General features: G+C 39.3%; 1 protein-coding gene across 5 annotated transcripts in view; it reads right to left on the bottom strand.

Moving 5' to 3' along the window:
- The window catches only part of LOC306855264 (plasma membrane calcium-transporting ATPase 4-like), a 107,105-nt gene that overhangs the window by 37,009 nt on the left and 50,690 nt on the right, over positions 1 to 19,406 (bottom strand). For 3 of the 5 annotated variants that reach the window (XM_079393822.1, XM_079393818.1, XM_079393819.1), the window contains exons 2-7: positions 17,946 to 18,422; positions 5,434 to 5,631; positions 4,436 to 4,693; positions 3,825 to 3,950; positions 2,517 to 2,639; positions 1,290 to 1,325 (exon numbers count right to left, since the gene is read on the bottom strand). In XM_079393822.1, the coding sequence (XP_079249948.1) occupies positions 1,290 to 1,325; positions 2,517 to 2,639; positions 3,825 to 3,950; positions 4,436 to 4,693; positions 5,434 to 5,631; positions 17,946 to 18,141 (937 nt within the window). In that variant the 5' untranslated portion in view covers positions 18,142 to 18,422. The remainder of the gene's footprint in view (positions 1 to 1,289; positions 1,326 to 2,516; positions 2,640 to 3,824; positions 3,951 to 4,435; positions 4,694 to 5,433; positions 5,632 to 17,945; positions 18,423 to 19,406) is intronic. The other 2 variants (XM_079393821.1, XM_079393820.1) reach the window with 1 other exon arrangement.

The following is a 19,406-nucleotide window of genomic DNA, read 5'->3' as shown; positions in this document are numbered from 1 at the left end:
CTGGGCAATGTGCATCTGTACTCATGGATGCATATTAACAATAAATAAGTCAACTTGAGACCCTGTTCGTAACAAACTGTTCTTTCTATGCATTTCAGAGTGCAAAAAGGACAATCATTTTTATTTATTTTTAAACGGTTGGACTTAATTTTATCCATCCAGAATTGATTACAGTGTGAAAAGCGAGTGTTTCATACAAGACAATACGTAGAGCAAGACCTGAACATAATTAAATCTTCTAAAATAGCTTTTTGGCTAACACTTAAAGACCTGAGGAAGACATTGCGTTCACATACTCAGTGTTAAACCAATACCAGCTTGTGTGCTTGAGACCAAGGGCAAAAGGAAGGAGATCTGTGCAGACAAAATGAGCAGTTCTGTCTGGAGCAGATGCTCAGTCCCTGAGCTCTACAGGGGGTTGGGGAGGGGTTGTTAGGGTCAGCCAGGGCAGAGTGGGCACACTCTGAAACACAGTACAAATGTTCATGATGACCCACCCAAGCACACAGAGATAGTTGCCTTCTGAAAAGTAGAGGCACATTAGTGAAAATTTTGATCTACAAAAGAAAAACTGATATATGCAATCATTAGGGTTGCTAATGTAAACATTCAAGTATGAAATTAAACAATGTTTTATGCTGAGTTCATCAAATCCAGTCCTTTAAACAAAAGGCATTTGAAGTTTTTATGGTGGAAATTAAATACTATAGTATGTCCAAAATACTATGTACGAGCAGAAAACATTGCAGATAATAGAGATGGGTAGGATGGTCGACTAGCTGTACAACCATCAGCTACTCTAGTCACCGACTTTGACTAGTTTGTCTAGATTTAAAAAACTTTCTCTTTCATTGTTGCAATGCATCTCTCACTATGGCATATGAAAAAAAATTATAAAAAAGGAAATGAACGCTGCTGCGTCAGTATTTTTTTTTAATATATTTATTTTTTAGAAAGAATTCAAGAATGACTTAAAATAATTGGAAACAAATTTTAGATTCATTAAGGTTATTTAAATCAGCTGACAATCTCTGTATAAAGAGGAGCTGCAGAATTGCAAAGTCTTCTGGCTGCTTAGTGCCGTTTCCAGCAGGTGAGAGTTGCACCCTTTGATAGGTAAAGCGAGGCGAGAAGCTCCCCCGGGCTCAGCAGGAAGGGGTAAGCAACAGCGTGAAAGACAGAGAGAGAAAGTGAGCAAGTGAGTGAGTGGGACTGACACGAGACTCCGAGACTTGCTGCTGAATGGGGAGGGGGGAGGGGGAGAAGGGAGAGGGAGTGGGAAAGGTTACCTTTGTTGCGATTTTCAGGGGGTCCTTGTTTTTTACCTGTTTAAAACGAGAGAGAGAGGGCGGAGGGCTGATATAACATGGCTCAAAGTAAATAAACCAAAGACAGAAGAAGAAAAGAAAGAAACACAACAACAAAAAGAATAAAAACTAGATAAGTAACACTACATTACATGAGTATATGTGGGATTGGATGCGTCATCTATAGAAAAAGACAAGGACTGGAGGGGCTTTATGCAGGGTACACTGACGGCTCGGTCATTGTTTTTGACTGTGGCATACAACTGACAAAACCTCATTACGATTTAGAGGTTTCATAAATTTCCTTTTTTTATTCGCTTGCATCACAAACTATGAGAATGCCAACAGGGTTTGGCTAAAACCAAAAAGCAGTCCTCTCAATTTTCATTGGCAAACATTCGACAAAGATATTTTTGGAACACGAGTGGAATGGGAAAATTACGGCAATTATTTAACTAAAAGATGATGACAATTGTCATTCTAACAAAAAAATAAAGAAATCAAAATATTCAGTTTCAGAGCTGCTCTTTCAGCTTTTAAGGCAGTGAGAGAGGAAACCATTTAGACCAGTCTGACTGCTGAATTGTGTGGCGACCCAACAAAGAGAAACATAAAAAAGACACTGTTAGCTGACAGTAGATGTTCTTTTGTTTTGTTTTTTTACATACCCTGGAGGACCAGGAGAGCCAGTGCATGCAGTAGGGACATACTACATGCCAAATTAGAAGTGGAATAACATGACGGAATAGCACGACTGTTTCTTTGACTGTTCAATTATCATGATCATTTCAGTGTCATGCATGCAACATTTACGAAAACAATTTTCTCTTTTAAATAATACATTCAGCCAATTAAAAATAATCAGCTCAAATTAAGCCTGAGCTAACAGAAAAATTGAGAAAAATAATATCAAATAAAAACGTTAAGATAAAAGAGTTAGTACAATGGAAAGGAAGTCGAGGGACACTGTACGTCTTCCACTGACATACTGTGATTATTCCCCTAATAAAGTCGAATTTAAACCTTGGCAGAGGGTTTTAGAGCAGCAGGAGCTTTGGGGGAGGAAGACAATTCAGCAAATCATGTGAACAGCTCTTACCTTTGGCAGGATGATGGTAGGTGACCTCACAACTAGAGAGGTAGACTGTTTACTCACTCAAAGAAAAAGGGAGTTATCCAAATGAGAATGAAGGCATGTTAACTTCTCACCTTTCTTCACCTTCTTCTCCTCCTCGTCGCTGGCACCCAAGAGGGTGAAAATGATTCCAGTCTGAGAATTCAGACCCACGGCAGAGACCAACATTCGGCCAGATCCCTCCATCACATGAGTTCCTGAGAGAAAGCAGATGGGACAGTCGTAATGATACCAATCAATAGTCCCATCATCATCATATCAGTGAAATTTCATTTTTCTTGATAGCAATTTCACTATCATAGCAATAACTACCATAATAAAAGCTGACAGTAACTGAATTAAATCACAATTACCAGCTTCAATTAAGTAAATATTTTATTTTTCGACATAAGTCAGTGATAAAGACTTGCCTACCTTGAGCGTTAGCCCCAAGTCCATACCACGTTACAGTGTTTTTTTTTGTTTGTTTTTTTTTTTATTGATTTTTAGTACAAAAATCACATGGTAACGTGGTATGGATTAGGGGCTAAAGTTCAAGGTAGGTAAGTTAGGTATTACGTCTGACATCACGAGTCAATGTTTCCGGGTCTAAATGCTCTTCTGAATCCCAAAAGCAAACAAAAACCAGTGCTAATATAGTCAAATTGTGCTGTAATACAACCTAAAAAAAACATGGTCCTAACCTTTATCTCCATAACTAAAATCTCAGCTGGCAGAGAGTGATTCATCTTTTCTGATTCATTACAATATTGGTATTTGGGATACCATGAGCCCAGAAACTGTACTTTAAACCATGAGTTTTTAAAAGCTCAGCTTAAGGGTGTGCTATGAATGAATAGTGCTCATCAACACTTGTTGAGAGAGTATTGCAAATTAAGATGGAGTAGAGTCTTGAACCCGGAAATAGTATTGTGAGAGGGTTGATACGTCACTCCTTAACAAGTGGTTTGTGTGTTTGAGCAAGGCACTTAACACCAAGGCTGCTCCAAGGGGATTGTTTCTGTAGCAAACTAAGTCGCTTTGGATAAAAGCATGTGCTAAATGACTGCTTACATTCTAAATGACAACACTTCAAACAAAGGCAAAGCGGCTGAATGGTTTGTAAAAAGAGTATGGCCTTCACATCTATTCCACTGAAGTGGGGTCCAAAAGTTAATTATAATTTCAAAATTACAAATTATATTACCAAAATAATAATTTGACAGGAGCGCAAAAACGATGATTAACAATAAATATAAAAAATATATATTTTAAATTTTTTTCTTTTAATGACATCCTAATACTTTTTTTTCATGTTTAATCCAAGGTTGTGTTCTCTTTTGTGCCCAACAACCGAAGTTAACAAGGGGATGTAACCAAGGAAAAACGCCAATCTATCTCACCAGAAAGGAGCATGGGGTCCTTCTCCAGAGATTTGCGGACCTGATCAGACTCCCCAGTCAGAGAGCTTTCATCAATCTTCAGGTCATTACCCTGAATCAGGATACCATCAGCTGGAAGAAGGTCACCTGATGGAAAAAAACATGGGGTGGTGAATGACTGTGGGATGACTTGGAGACAGAAGAAGAGAAAGACACATTCAGCAATTCAGCAAGAGGAGAGCAGCAGAGGCTGATTTGGCGACCATGACGACAGATCTCTCCTGTGGCTCTTGGACACCCCACGCAGTGTGGGCGACGCAGGCACCATGAGCAGCAGCGCAGTGACTCACGCAAGCCGGTAAGCATGAGTCATGAGCCATGCTTTGTGTCTCTGAGAAGACTGGCAGTCACATATGATTCGTCAAAACCGCTGGTGAATCCAATGAAGAACTCGCCTCTTAGGTTTAATAAAAAGGCAAAGGGTGAAAACTAAATGCCACAGCACTCATAAAACACAAATATGGCAGAGATCGCTAGATACAGTGATGTGTCACATCTAGTTCTGTCACACTGTGGAGATAAATCAACAGGTTTACACCGTATTTCCTCTGTTCTCAAACGTGAACTCTCACCATATTTGATTTGTGCAATATCTCCCACAACAATTTCAGCCACTGGGATCTGGATGACCTGACCCTTGCGGATGACGGTGAACTTCTGTTCCAGCTCGATGCGGCTCTGCAGCCCACGGAACTGCTTTTCTTTACTCCAATCATTGAAGGCAGTCACCAGTACCACGATAATGACTGAGAACAAGATGGCAGCACCTTCGATCCAGCCTGCCTGGGCCTCGCCTTCATCCTCAACACCCCCGGATGCTTGGCCACAGCCTGGAATTACATAAAACCACCAAAAGAAAATCAATCACTTACAACGTCCGGTGTAAAAAAAAACGGTATCTCGCCAATCTAAACTAAATGTAACCTTCAAACAGGTTCATACAACCTTTAGAGACCATTAAGGGTCCAAAAATAACAACAGCAGCTACACGCTCATGTTTTTATCAGAGTCTCCTCTTTGGAAAGTTTCCTCTTGCCAGAAACATGTTTTATCGCAAATTTACACTTCATTGACCTAATTTCCTCCTGGAGAACTTGATGACTGTCTAAGGTCATCCTTGTGGTTTGAGCCATATGGGTAACAGGAAAAGCCTGCAGTCGCAGCCAAATTCAAGTTCTCCGGCATTCAGAGCGGTGCTTTTGAACAAAAGTCCCAAATGAGGCCGTTATTAAAACATAAGACGCCAAAATGTTGAGTCAATAATAAAGTTGGAATCAAAATGAAAAACACTAGACAGCTTTCTGGACAGTACAAAAAAATGCCGAAGCTTTCCTTAGATCATTAGAGTTTCTGATCCAAAGCTACCTAAACCTAACCAAGACTATTCAAAGAACTCTCAGATCAAAAGTTTAGACCAGAAAAGCATCTGTATCTGAACTGTTAGCAACATATTAGCATCTGCTAATTAATGATTTCAGTTTTTGAAATTTTATAAAAAGGTAGTTTGAGAGTAGGAAAATAATTCAAACAATACTGAAACACACTTCTTATGTTTAAAGCCTCTACTTACTGTCGTTGCCTCCCCCCTGTGGGTGGTAGAAAGACAGGCCAAGAGAAATAATGGCTGCCACCTCCAGAATAATGAGAGTGACATCCTGCAGGGCCTCCCATACCAACTGCAGAAAGGTCTTGGGCTTCTTGGGAGGGATGAAGTTTTTACCGAACGCCGCATGACGCTTTTCCAAATCAGCAGGGTTACCAGAGAGGCCTGCAAAACATACAAACAGAGTTAGTATTATTATAAAAGACAGTTTTGACTCTGAAATTTGATTTGATTATACCTTTTACTGTAACTCCATAGAATTAATATTAATGCAACAGGTCTACATTTCTATGCAATTGAATTGTTACTCAACACAAGGCTCACTGCTTTATAGATACACTGGATCATCAATATGAAGTAAAATTATCTCTCTGATACCTTCAAAGGAGGTAATTGAATCGGTGATTGAACTTGTACACAGTTGAAACAAGTAGTCCTTTCAACCTACATTCAACATGCCACCTTATTTGTAGCCTGTTTGCCTTTTAGACCACAGCGGTCACAGACAAATGAGATATATTGATAGTAGCCAGTGCCATTTGTTTTTCCTTTCTTAATCCTAAAATCCTAAAAAAAAAAAAAAAAACTCAGAAGTGGCAAGGACAGCAAGCCAACTAATCACACACCCCGATTCATTCAATATGGAAACAATTAAGCATGCCTGGCTGGCACCTATGAATTCAAAAACGTTCTCCATGCCATGGCAACTTTCATCAGTGCTTTCTATGTGAGATGGTGTTGGAAGAGTCATCATACACGTTCATTAGGTTATTATTTTAACACACACACACACACACACACACACACACACTAAAAGCAGTCAGATATTTCTGCATTTCAGGTGGATTATCATGGATGTGTGTGTCAAGGTTTATAGAAGCAGCGGAACAATTAATCAGTGTTGAGAGCCTTGAGTGCTTGTAGCCGATAAGCCCAGAATATTGAATGAGTTTTAGCCTTTGCTTTAAATCAACCAGAAACTAGTACATGGGGTGTGGGCAAAATAATATTTTTTTTTTAAATGGATTTCACACAGAAACCATTTTGAAACCAGGTTAGTCATTTGTCCTCTTTTATCTGTCTACACTTGTGATTTCTTCCCCTCACTTAGTTAAAAAATAAAAGTGCCCTGGCAAGATTTCCCTTGCTCACAATCAATCCTCATTCACAAATTGCAGACCGATCAGATATGATGGACTGCTTTCTGCCAGCAGCAGGTCTTTGAAAAAAAAAACACTGAATCTTGTCAGTATCGCTAAATAAATTATTATGCAACAGAGGAACATGGGAGAAGGCGAGAGCGTGTGCGCATTCTTCCTCAGAGACTCAGCTGTCGACTGACCAGTCTGTTGATGATTGACACTGCAGCAAGGCTTCCAGGGGAATAGAGAACAGAAAGCTAGCAGCTGAGATTTTAGATAAGAACCAGAGGATAGATATAATAAGAGCTTGGCCATATGGAGGATGATCCATATTGACTTATTAAAGGGAAAGCTCACCCAAAACTGAAAATTCTGTTTTCATTTAATCACCTTCATGTGGTCAAAAACCTGTGACTTCATTTTTTTTTGCCTTTAGTGTAGCACTTTCAGCTGCATTAAGCAGTGGTTTAAAACCATTATCAAAACCATTCTCCACAAAAATCAGTAACAAAGTAAAAACGGCCTGTAGATTGCATCCGGGCCTGCTTATAAGCATCATTGTGACCAAATATTTCTCTATCAACAGGGTCCTGTTTGGTAATCAAGCAATCCTTCTGTTTGCCCTCTACTCTAAACAAGCTGAAGGTCAGAATTGATTTTCCAGAGATTGCCCCCTCTCTTTATTTCTCCCTGTCTATTTATCTCTTGGTGCACTAACGGTCCATTTCAGGCCGGTCTGTGAGTGATTTGTATACGTGTCGACATTTACGGGATTGGGAATTAGGCCGAAAGCATCCTGGCCCTCCATGTGGAATTTAAAGTCGACGTGGCATTTATTTAAGCATTTCGAGGACCTTCTACATCATCTTGAGTTCTTTATTTAGGCTGGATGTTGTTTTTCATACCAGTCAACATTAACATGCGGAATCAGGACACGAACCAGGTGTATTCCCACAAAACTCCTGACTCGCGTCAACAAAGACGACATCCGGCCCTGTCAACAGAATGGTTTCAATTTGGAAGAAAGCATTGTATCATGCAAATCAGGTAAACAAAAGTCCCATTGTGGCCTAAGGATGGAAAGTCGAGGAGCACTCTGGTCCCAAAAAACTGTGTGATGAAATTGTCCCTCGTGATGCCTTAAAATCAAAAGCAAGAGAAAAAAAATCAACAGTAATAATGTGATGTAAGGACTGACAGATGGAGGTCTTCATTCAAGAGATCATCAACTACAGGCACCCAAACATTATTCATGCGTTTATACGCTAGAGGCTAACAAGAGCTGACTGCCTCCAGACAACTGCAGTCACATCTATGGCTGGGAGGCTGTTGCCGGGGCTGGTGTCAAGGTGACTGAAGCAAAGGCTTTGAAAGAGGATGCTGAGGGGAGACGGTTGTGATGGCAATGGAGGAGATCATTAATAGGGCCGCAGAGCTCAGCGGGGCCAGGCTGACAACCAAGCACAACAGGCTGCATTCCAACTCTGCACGCAATTGACTTCACGAGGGAAAGACGTACAGATAGGGCAGCCGTTCATTTTGTTCATAAAACTACACTACTCGCCTTGGTTTGCAGTGTTTTAATTAGCATACAATAAATGCAACAGAAATGGAGAAGCTTGAAAGAGTTGGAGTTGTTGTTGTCAGCAAATATTTGCAGTCACAAGCCATCTCCACAAATGGCAACAATGTGAGGCGTCAAACACTTTGGACAGTATTACTCTTGTTCAAACACACAAATAGAGGGAGGAAGGGGAGAGGAAGGCCATGAATATTATAAATCAATCACTTTAACAAGTATTGGTCCAGCCTGTGTTATGGGATACAATTCTTAAATTTTCAGATGCACAGATTGTGCCCAGTTACTGCCAGATTGACCAATTTGTGAACGGATCATGCAAAATATGAAGATGGTGTCATTTACTCACCCTTAAGTCATTTACAATGTACACTACTGTTCAATCAAAATAATCTTTCCTAGCAGCAAATAAAAATCCTAACAACTGAAACATAGTACTAAGCAAACACTTGCGTGCTACCGCCATCTCTGCTGACTAATCAGAATAAATTACATTGTAAAATGTATTCAAATAAAAAAACGTTTATTTTGAAGCGTAGTAATATTTCGCAATATAATAATTGTTAGGAAAAATTTCTAATCTACAACAAATGCAAACAGACTCCCAACTTTGGCATGATAGTTTATGTCTGTTTATTCAATGAAAAATATTTGTTTTGGATTTTAGAATTTACTGCAAGAAAATCGCATCAAACCTTGAATTCCACCTTAAAAATCCTGCATTTTGTTTTGCTCTCTTGGCCAGGATGAGAGGTGAGAGAGAGATTGTGAACACATGGACAGCATAAGGGCTGTGGCTGTCTGGAGGAGAGCCAGTCACACCCCTACAGATATACCAACTCTCTTTCTCTCTGAACAACATGGCCATCATTCTCTCAGAAAACCGCCAACCTGAAGCACACAGCCTAGCAGTAAATACACCAGGACAACACACCATGTTCTCCTATCTTATGCCGTTTTCTTCAAACCACCTAACTGTTTGTTTATAAAATTACACTGTCAATAAATTAAACGATGAATCTTATGCGTTTAAGCTATGTGTAGGAACTTGCTGAAGGAAGGGAAGATTTTCTGTGTTGCTCTGAGAATGACTTATTTTGCTTTCTTCCTCACATAAAGCTATCGAAATGCTCGCAATACATTTGTATTAAAGGGGTCATATGATGCGATTTATTGTTTTCCTTTTCTTTAGTGCATTATGTAGCTGTTTGTGCATGTATAAGATCTGCAGGGTTACAAAGCTCAAAGTCTCCCACAAAAGGATTTATTCTATCTAAAAGAGAAGGCAGATCAAGACCGGGCTAAAACACCTAATTAAAAAACTCCCCCACATGTCTACGTCACAATGTGGAAATACACGTCTACGTCACAATGTGGAAATATCTGCCAAATGTTCACGCAAAGAAAGAAGGCGTGGTTTCAGTAACTGCAGTAGTGCTGATGCAGCCATGTCAAGGAGAGGCTGTTTCTAGGCGAAAGCAAAAGCACTTTATTTGGCCTTCCGAAAGTAGATGCAATTAGGAATCATTTTAAAGATTTGTTTACAACACAACAGCACAACCCAAATGCTTGAATTTGTGCAACGCATTTTATGGATGACAGTTTCATGAACCTAGTAGAGTACAAGGCTGGCTATGCATGAAGGCTATTTCTAAAAAAAAGGGTCAATTCCGACTTTACTATGACAATATATCTGGCGATTCTGAATCAGCGACTGTAAGTATGTTTTGATATTAGTGTAAGTATTTGCTATTGACTATTCAAATGCAAGGTTTTGCGTGTAACACGTGTGTGTGTGTGTGTGTGTGTGTGTGTGTGTGTGAGAGGGGAACAGGGTCACATCACAGCGGAGTGTACAGCCCGTCAGAAATAGTCTTAACTGTGGCTTGTGTACTGCAAATAGATGCCAGCATCATCACTGTGTCTGGTCACACGACTCTGTTCCCCTTTTGGGCTTGAACTGATGGTAAAACTAACTGAAAGCTGAAGCTCGCGATTATGGTAAGGGGCATTACATTTCTGATGCGTGCTTCTGGTGTTCAGCCAATCACAATGCACTGGGTCAGTTCATTGTGAACTGACCCAGTGCAGAGCAGACTGTGCTTGTCGGAAGGAGGGGTTTTGTAGAAAAATGACGCTTTGAGAGAGGCGGGGCATTGAGGAACTACAATAATGTACAGTATTTGAAAAATAATGTGTTTTTTGAGCATTAAAGCATGTCAACATTCTGTTACACCAAATACACAAAATAATGATCTTTAAAATAGCATCAATACATCATACAGACCACTTTTCTAACACTTTTATTGAAGATACTGGATCTATTTGGACCCAAATAAACACTGCAACCCTCTACATTGCGAGTAAATCACTCGCATATGCGACTAAATCTTCACTCTGTGACTAAATGATGTCTAACATTAGCCACTGGCTAAAAAAAATTCAGATTTTACTCGCCAGTGTGTGAGTTGGAGGCGAAGTATAAGTTTAGCACAGATATATTTTCACTCCCCGAACATCAGACCGCATCAGAGTTTCACTGTCCATCAAGCGATCTGTGCTACTTTTCAACTCATGTCAATGGATGTGCAGCACACCGGTTTTTGACGTACTGTAAACTGTGTGAACGCGCATGTCTCCTCATCTTTGTCTCACACACACGCAGAGAGAGAGAGAGAGCGAGAGCGAGAGTCTTACTGTAAATAGCATGCAGAATTGATACGCTACATGTAAATTATATTCTTTATTGTATTTTTCAGCTTTTGAGAACTGTCGTTTTCTCCGGTAATGGGCGGAATTAATGCGCAAACGTCAATCTCATTGGCTGGCGATCACCTATTATCGTCCCTGTTTTGATTTCAGCAAATCAGTTCGAGCGAACGCACACAACCTGATTAATATTCATGAATCCAGCAGCTCGTTTTATATTGCTCTTATTAGTAGAACTCGTAGTATTACTATTTTTTATCTTATCAGAAGGCTATTATTGTTATTTTCTGCTTTTAAAATAATGCATCAACACTGGACAGGTAAATCATTTCATATTTAACGCTTGCCAGGTCACCTCTCTGCTGCTCCCCAGGGAATGGGCTTTTTTTTTTCTTAACTCTTGAAAAACCAAGAAATTAAAAGTACAAAATCACAAATAGATGCGTTTTAAATTAAAACATGACATGTGTGTTTAATTTTTAATTGCCCACTTATCATCATTTGATAAAGGTAACACATTAACAGCTTGATTGCACCATTTTAATGTTTTACCTTGAACTACTACACTATCTCTTTGTGTCTTTGAACTGCTTAAATATACGTACATCAATTTGTAATTCAAAATAGGCAATCCTTTCCCACATGAGATCACAAAGCAATAACATCAGTTTTTTTTTTGTTTTGTTTTTTAAGTTGATCATATGACCCCACAGGCACTATAGAAGCTTATTTGAAAGAATAATTTATATTACAAAACATAATTTTATTTTTACATTTCCAAGGTGTGATATCTCAAATGCTTCTCTGGCCTACCTAAGGGCTATTAAATGAAGTTTATTATAAATGTCATGTCATATCTAACAGTACTGTGACCTTTGCCTTTGGTCCCATGTTGCTTAAGTCTACAGATATAGTTAAGGAAAGAACATTTTCCAATCTGCTTCTTTCTATCCGGTTAAGGAAGTGTTCATCAGCTCTTGGGTACGTTGATGCGTTGGGTACATAAGGGCTCCCGACTTGCCTGTGTACCGGAATTAAAGCAATAACCCATGCTAATAGGACACAACGCTCTTGCTGTGGAGAACACTTTGAGGAGAATTTAAGGAGTTGTGTGCTTAATAAAGGTCTTAGTTTGTCATGCAAAACAGGTCTTCAATTAACCTTAACTTTTTTTTTTTTAAACACTAGGGGGAGAAAAGGCGAGAAAAATGCATTTTAATGTGTTTTTCCAGCTAGCTCACATCTCATGAAGAAAGCCCCCATTAATACACACCAGACCACATGCACTTAAAGAAAACAACCTCCATATCTGTTTTCATTTATGTATGCTTTGCACTGTTAGTTCTTAATGCATTTATGCATAGAAATCTCTCAATACACTGCTGATTTTTGGCAAAAACAAATGACGAACCATAAAATGTGCAAGCACATTAATGCGTCTGTCCTTCTCTGCGTGTACAGCCTCAAAAAGATGAATACAAATCTCTGAGTTCATCCTTATAAATGAAGAATAGCTTTGAACATGATAAAATGTGTTAAACACCGCTAACAGTACTACACTACCCATGTGTGATGTGATATAATTACAGCAGGGTTGGGCAAAATTCACAGTTGAAGAACTGGTTCTCTTTCAGTTAATGAGTATGAATTGTGTACAACTTCTTGTGTGTTGTTATATATATATATACAACAGTGGCCTAGGAAACCAAATCTCTTCTCCTTTTATTCAAACAATGATATTATGCTGGTGTGATTTTCAAGGAATGTTGCATAGTTGTGCTTAGAGAGTGTGAAACGTTTGTATGTTCTCAGTTTCATTTGTGAAATCACGAGGAAATGCGCTTATTGAGGAATGCGTGCAAGAATGGTTGCTAATCAAAGAACAAATGAACCGATGACATACTATAATATACAAATGTCGCCACTACTGTTTCTATCTGGCAGAGGTCGTGTTAACCAAAAATATTCCGTCATTTACAGAATTTTTTTAGCAGTGATGGAAAAATCTGAAGGCAGTCCATCACTTTCACAGATTACACTGAGGGTGATCTATTGCAATTTGTAACTGTAATTTCTAACCCTGTCCAGTTGGTGGCGAGTGTGCTCCAGTGTGATAGACCGCGGGATCATCGACTCCAGAACAAATATAAAACTGTCACGAGTCTTTTGCTAGACGAGTAGTACCAAAGACCATAGAATATCCAAGACGTGTCACTGATTTGAATGGGGAAAAATGCAACGCTCAATATGGCCATTATCGCAGGAAGCCCCACCTTCTGAATGAAAGAGCCAATCAGTAAAGTCAACGCGTCACTGCAGCTGCCGTTAGAAGTCCCGGTTGCAATAGAAACAATCAGCGTTCTGAGACGTGCGCTTAAGACTGCACATGCGCACTGGCTGATCTTAGCCTGAAAAATAAGCATTTTATAATGCTATTTGAGCAAAAGAAACAACATGTATATGACACAGTTGTTGTCAGATTTCTATGGCGATTTCAATTATGAAATTTAATCGTAAGCTGAGGGTTAGGGCTGCACGATAAATCGCATACGATGATCATGCGCATCTATTCAGTAAAGCCGGTTCTGTGATTAGTAGCAAATCTCCATCACGGGCTTTCAGAAGGAGCGGCACTGAATACGCAGAGCCGTAGTTCGCCGACAAGCTACGCAATATTGTGTTCATAATCGAATGCGATTCATCTGCGATTATGAACGTGATATTGCATAGCTCGTCAGCAAACTACGGCTCTGAATAGAGCACTACCCTTGATTTTAGTGACCGCTGCCTTGTTGTCACACAACTCATGCTAAGGCATGTTAAACAAATCTGTCCTAAATAAATATTTGTTGATTAATGCCTCATTCAGCAATCTACAAAGAAAATATGATACAAAGTTACTATGGATAGATCCTCAAGTCACTAGAGAGAAGGAGGGAGATGGCAAAGATCTGGACTCCTGCAGTGTATGGGGGACTTAAGGTACTCCATTGTCCCCTGCTTCCACTGCCCTTTCAAAACACCACCTCCAACTCACAAAAACCTCAGGAGGTTTCTGTACAGAATCAGTAGGTTAATTTCATATTGAACATATTACAACTAAGAAAAGGCTACTTGAGTTTCACTCTCTCAACAGGTCTCATTAAATCTGCAGAAAATGAAATGATTTCACATCATAATGCTGCACACTGCATAGATATAACAAGATAACATTACAGTGGATGTGACATGCTCTAATCACAAATCTCAAGATGCCGTATCACAGCTAAGGGAGGAAAGCGCAGAGAAAATTATATCTGCCATAAGCATTTATGCTCTCCCTTAATTTCTGATCTGTGATTGTTTAGACCTGTTGAATAGATGGATGGTGTTTTAGCTTTTCCATTAGGCTATTCAGAGAGGAGCAGGAAATATCCACATTAATTGGCCATCCAAGTAAATCTATGCAGATATAAACCTGCAATTGTACTTAACAGCGGGCTGCGATATGCTTCTGCTGCCATGGCAACTTGCTATAGTGGGTATTCAAATGGCATGTTAATCAGCTAGGCTCTTGTCCACAGTACCACATGTTCAATGAGCAAGATCTTTACATATTAACAGTACTTTTGAGTTACATCATAGCCTTGATCCATTGATGTTATGCTCAAAATTTTAGGGTCAACAAGTTTTTTTTAAAGAAATAGTTTTATTCAGAAAGGACGCAAATTGTTGCAGACAACGTTCCAAAAGATTTATATTTCAAATAAATGCTGTTCTCTCGAACTTTCTACTAATCTGAGAGTCTTGGGGGGAAAAAAGTATTACGGTTTCTACAAAAATATTTAGCAGCACAACTGTTTACAACATTAATAATAAGAAAAGTTTAAGTGCAAGAAAACAGCATCTCAGAATGTGACACTGAAGACTGGAGTAATGGCAGAAAAATTTGCTTTACCATCACAGGAATAAACAACATTTTAAAATATCTTATAAAAACTGTAACAATAATTCATGGTGTGACTGTTTTTACTGTATTTTTGATCAAATAAATGCAGCAATGGTGAGCATAATAGACCAAAAGTTTTTTATAACTGTAATGTCTCCTATAATACTGTTAGTACACACACACAAAAAAACTACCTTGTATAAACAACATTTTCCTACTTAAAATATCATACCTCAATACCTCAAAGATCAATCTTTTATCATAACTTGTTTTGCAAGAGCCAAAATAAGTAGGCCGTCCATGTTCAGGCCTTGGCGTGATTGGAACAGCTGCCAAAAGATTGTATATATTAACAGGAAATAAATGAAAGGAAATGACAAAAGCCTATGTTAGCCATTCAGCCAAATAAACAAGGGATACCCTCCAAAACAATACGACCGGACAACATTTCTCAAAAAAGTCGAACAAAGTCCACTGAGAGCCAGGGTGTGAAAACTTGTATTGATTTAGTGGGGAATTTGAGGAGCGGTCGAGTAGGACCTGCAAAGTCTAAAGGCCGAGATATGAGGTCAAAAACGTCTTTTGTTTTTATCTATGATTCAGGGTTTTCTTAGAAGGCCACAAAATACATCGACCATAAATGGCTGTTGAATTTATAACTCTTAGAATGGACTGTAATGGTATTGTGTTTAGAGGTCTGTGTTATGCTGTAATGCAAAAAGGAGAGGCTTGGATTTCGAAAAAAAATATATTACAGCAGACCAGTGATGATTCATTTTCCCTCATAAGCCAAGCATGCAACAAGAGCTAACATCGAGTCCAGTGCCAAGCTAATACGCCTCTACTGTCAATTTCAATGTTTTTGAAACATTTTCTTTTAACAAATGCTCGAAAGCAATCAGACTCGCATGCCCCAGACAAAACACGTTTATGCTATGCGACAAGAACCATGTCAAAAGGGCTCCACAGCACCTTTAAAAGAAATGCTACTTTGCTTTTTCCACCTACTCTTCCATTTAAAGGCGAAAGAGAAAACATAATTATGCCCCCTTCAATAAAATTAGTCATTTCTTGTGTGGGGAAGTCTGTACAGCTGTCGCTTCATTACTAAATGGAACAGAGCGATGATCTAAAATGTAATTAAGGACATGGTGTGGAGCAAATTTCAATGGTAGAATGATCCAACAGAGCCCATATGCTGAAGTGGAGATGAGAAGCCTGCTGGTGTTTGCTTAGCGGGACGACAATGAAGCCTAATCTGACCTTGCGCTGACGGAGGTGAAATATGACAGCCTTGATTGTGTCACAGACTGTTTATGATAAAATATTACAATATCAAGGTCACTGGGTAGGAGGAATGTAGAGCCATTCTGTAAACTGGACTGCTTATTCAGTAAACATATGTGATTCACATATGCTTACTGAATAAGCAGTTCAGTTTACAGAATAATGTGAATATCTTTCAAAGGTCAGCATGATGGTCCGGCTTTTCCTGAGATAAGCTACGTTACCTTCAGTGCCACGCAAGCATCTTAAATCAACAGAATTGTTCAAGGTTAGAGCCATGGAGCAAAAGAAGACTGCATCCCGAGAGTAGAATTATCTTGTCATCAAGTGTCACTTCAAGTGATATAATTACTCATATCATACTGTACAAATGTAACAATGTGGCTTTTCAACTTGGAATACTTTAGATGCGTAACTGAATCTACCATTCCCCTGAATTAAAACAGAGAGAAAAGAGATCAGAAAATGGCACAGCTAGATTTGCAGCCATGGTCTAGTGCTTAGCATACATTAAGCTGTAGGCTTATACAGGTGGGACAAGTTTGAATACAGCTTGCAACATTTTCCAATCCCATTCCCTCTTTCTTGACTATCTGTATGAATTAATGTGTCAGAAAGGCCTACAAAGTAAAAAAAAAAAAAACTGTTAAAGAATATTCTGGGTTTTGTTTGTTTGTTGGTTGACTTTCAGCTCCATGTTGGCAAAAAGGCTGTTGTCATAGTAAGCACAGGCTACAGAATAAAATATATAAAATTTACAAAACTATATAAGACAGCTGAGATTAATACAAGACAAAACTTCTAAAATGAGTTTAGGTGATATACAAGTATTGCAATCAAGACATATTTCGGAGTAAAACCGTTGTCTGATTGCATCTAATGCAATGTATATTCTGGGTTAAACGCAAGATAAATAATTAAATGAGTAAAAAAAAGCAAATAAATTATAAATGTGTAAAGTAAATAATAAAAACAAATCCATAAATAAACAAGTAATATAAAAATATAAATATAAACTTATAATAATATATTATTATATTAATATTCCCATAAGAAAGGAATTATGTAGTGAATTTGAAGGTCAGCTGTAAAACCCAAGACGTGAAGGACATTCCAAAAATGTCTGAGACAAAGCAACAAAAATGCTTAAATTAGGAAAAGGGGACACTGTTGGCTGAATTATCCAGCAGTAGAAACGTCAAATTACCAAAACACTGCCTAGAAAAACCTGTCCCACAAGACTTTCCTCTTGAAAAGCAGACTGGATATGAAACCACAAAGCTGCGAACAATCACAGAGCTCAGTAGAAGAGAACAAAATAAATCGACTCATCTCAAAAGCTCTCCATAACGCTGGCACGTATCTGTGTGTGGCACAAAAGCAGCCATTACTCTAAAGGAACTGTGCAAAGCATGTCTGGAGTTTGCCACAAATGCCCACATAACCCAGCTGTGACGCAAGAAGAGAGCTTGTGGTCAAATGACAAGATGATAGAGCTTTTCCAAAGCAAATGTAAAGCACAACACTTCCTACAATCATAACACCATGCCTACAGTGAAGTATGGTGGTGTGGAGTCATGCTGTTGGGATCCTTTCAGCTAAATATTTAAAGTTTTCTTTGCTGAAAATGATTCAAGCTGAAATATGCAACAGTTTCTAATATACATAAAAACTATACAGTAAAACTATCAAAACAACTGTAATGTAATTCAATTCAAATAAAGAATTGACTGTGTCTGAGTGATTTTGCAACATGTACCAATGCTTTCTGCATATGGCACAACTGCATGAAGTGGTCATGCATGTGTAGGTGTAGATCTTGACTGCTTCTTACCCTCGATAGGTGAGGTCTTGAGCCTGCGGCAGATCCCTTGCACGTCTCCGTAGCAATCTGCAATCTTGTTGACCGCCTCGCCACTGCGGAGCTCCATCAGCTCGCGGAGCTGCATCGTCGTGCAGCCAAAGTCCCCGTCGTGGTCGACCTCGGCGACTGAGTTCCCCGGCGGGTGGTCTGCAGTGTTGTTAGCCATTTTGACTCCTCGAGTTTCAGTCACGCCTCAGGACGTGAGACCTCAGATGATCCGCTTGTAAACGTAAGACTGGGTGATACAGGAATGCTTCAGGTAGGTGTTACAGTGTTTCCAAGTTCAACAGGTCTTTCTGTGTGCCGGGACGTTGAGCAGAACTGTCTTGAGAGCGAACGAGCATCAGAGGAAGCGTTTCTGAAGGGAATGATCCAGATCGGACATGTTACCGCAGGAGCAAGGCATTAAAGGGATGCACTGTAGACTCAAGACGCACCACAGAAAAACTGAAATAGAGAGAGAAACAGACAGGCTTCAAATTATTTTGCAAGTCAACGGAAAAATGGCCTAATTTCTAAGCTTGAACATTTTGAGACCGAACAGACAGGAAATGTTGACATCTAAATGACTAGAACCCCTTGTGCTTGTGAATGAAGTGATAAAACAGTGGGAAAAAGACAAAATGTTATGAAATAAAGAGCTACTTTCTTTTCCCCACACAGCAGTTCTACAAACTTCCTCATGTGCTTGAACAAATCACAATATACAGATGCAACCCATAAAAGGTGCCTAGTTTTCACATCTAGTGGGAATCAGACCCAGATTCTGTCCATCGCAGTCATACATAAATAATGAACCCCCAGAGGAATCCATAGTTTGGGAGCAAATTAAAGTGTTTACTGTTTTGCTGCCAGTCTCCAAGCCCACAGAAGGGGGTAGGAGAAAAACACAGAGGTAGAAAGAGCAAAAGAGAGGGCACTGGGTTCAAAATAAGCTGGGGAAGAAAAAAAAACTCAAGAGATAAGGGGGTCTGTGTTAAAGTGAGATAGGGGAGCTTACAACTCCATCGGGTTTTCTTATGCACACGGAATATGAAAAATAGAGGTCACTCTTTGATGTGTGCTTGCAGTGATCCGAAATGAAATTTTGGACTGGAATTCATCTACCAGCGCTACAGCCAATTTCCCACTATCACACTCGTACAGTCAATGATGGTAGCCATAAAAAGCCCTGAGGTGGATTTTAACCCAGATTGGATTACAGTCCACTCTTCCTTCAGCTTCGGTCAAGCTTCAGCCTCATTGTACACTGCACTGACCTCTTAACGGAGGAGACATCAGCCCATGGTAGTTTTATTCTAATCAAAGTGACCCAATTCTGATGAACGGTTTAAACTACCGAGGTCAATTATTCTCACCTCTCTTTAGTATCATTTTAACCCTGGCACCCAGTCTCATCATAGTTTAAAGTACCTAAAGTGAGCTCTAATT

Source organism: Barbus barbus (assembly GCF_936440315.1).
Source record: "Barbus barbus genome assembly, chromosome: 35".
Taxonomy (NCBI): Eukaryota; Metazoa; Chordata; class Actinopteri; order Cypriniformes; family Cyprinidae; genus Barbus; species Barbus barbus.
This window is presented reverse-complemented; position numbering and strand designations above follow the sequence as displayed.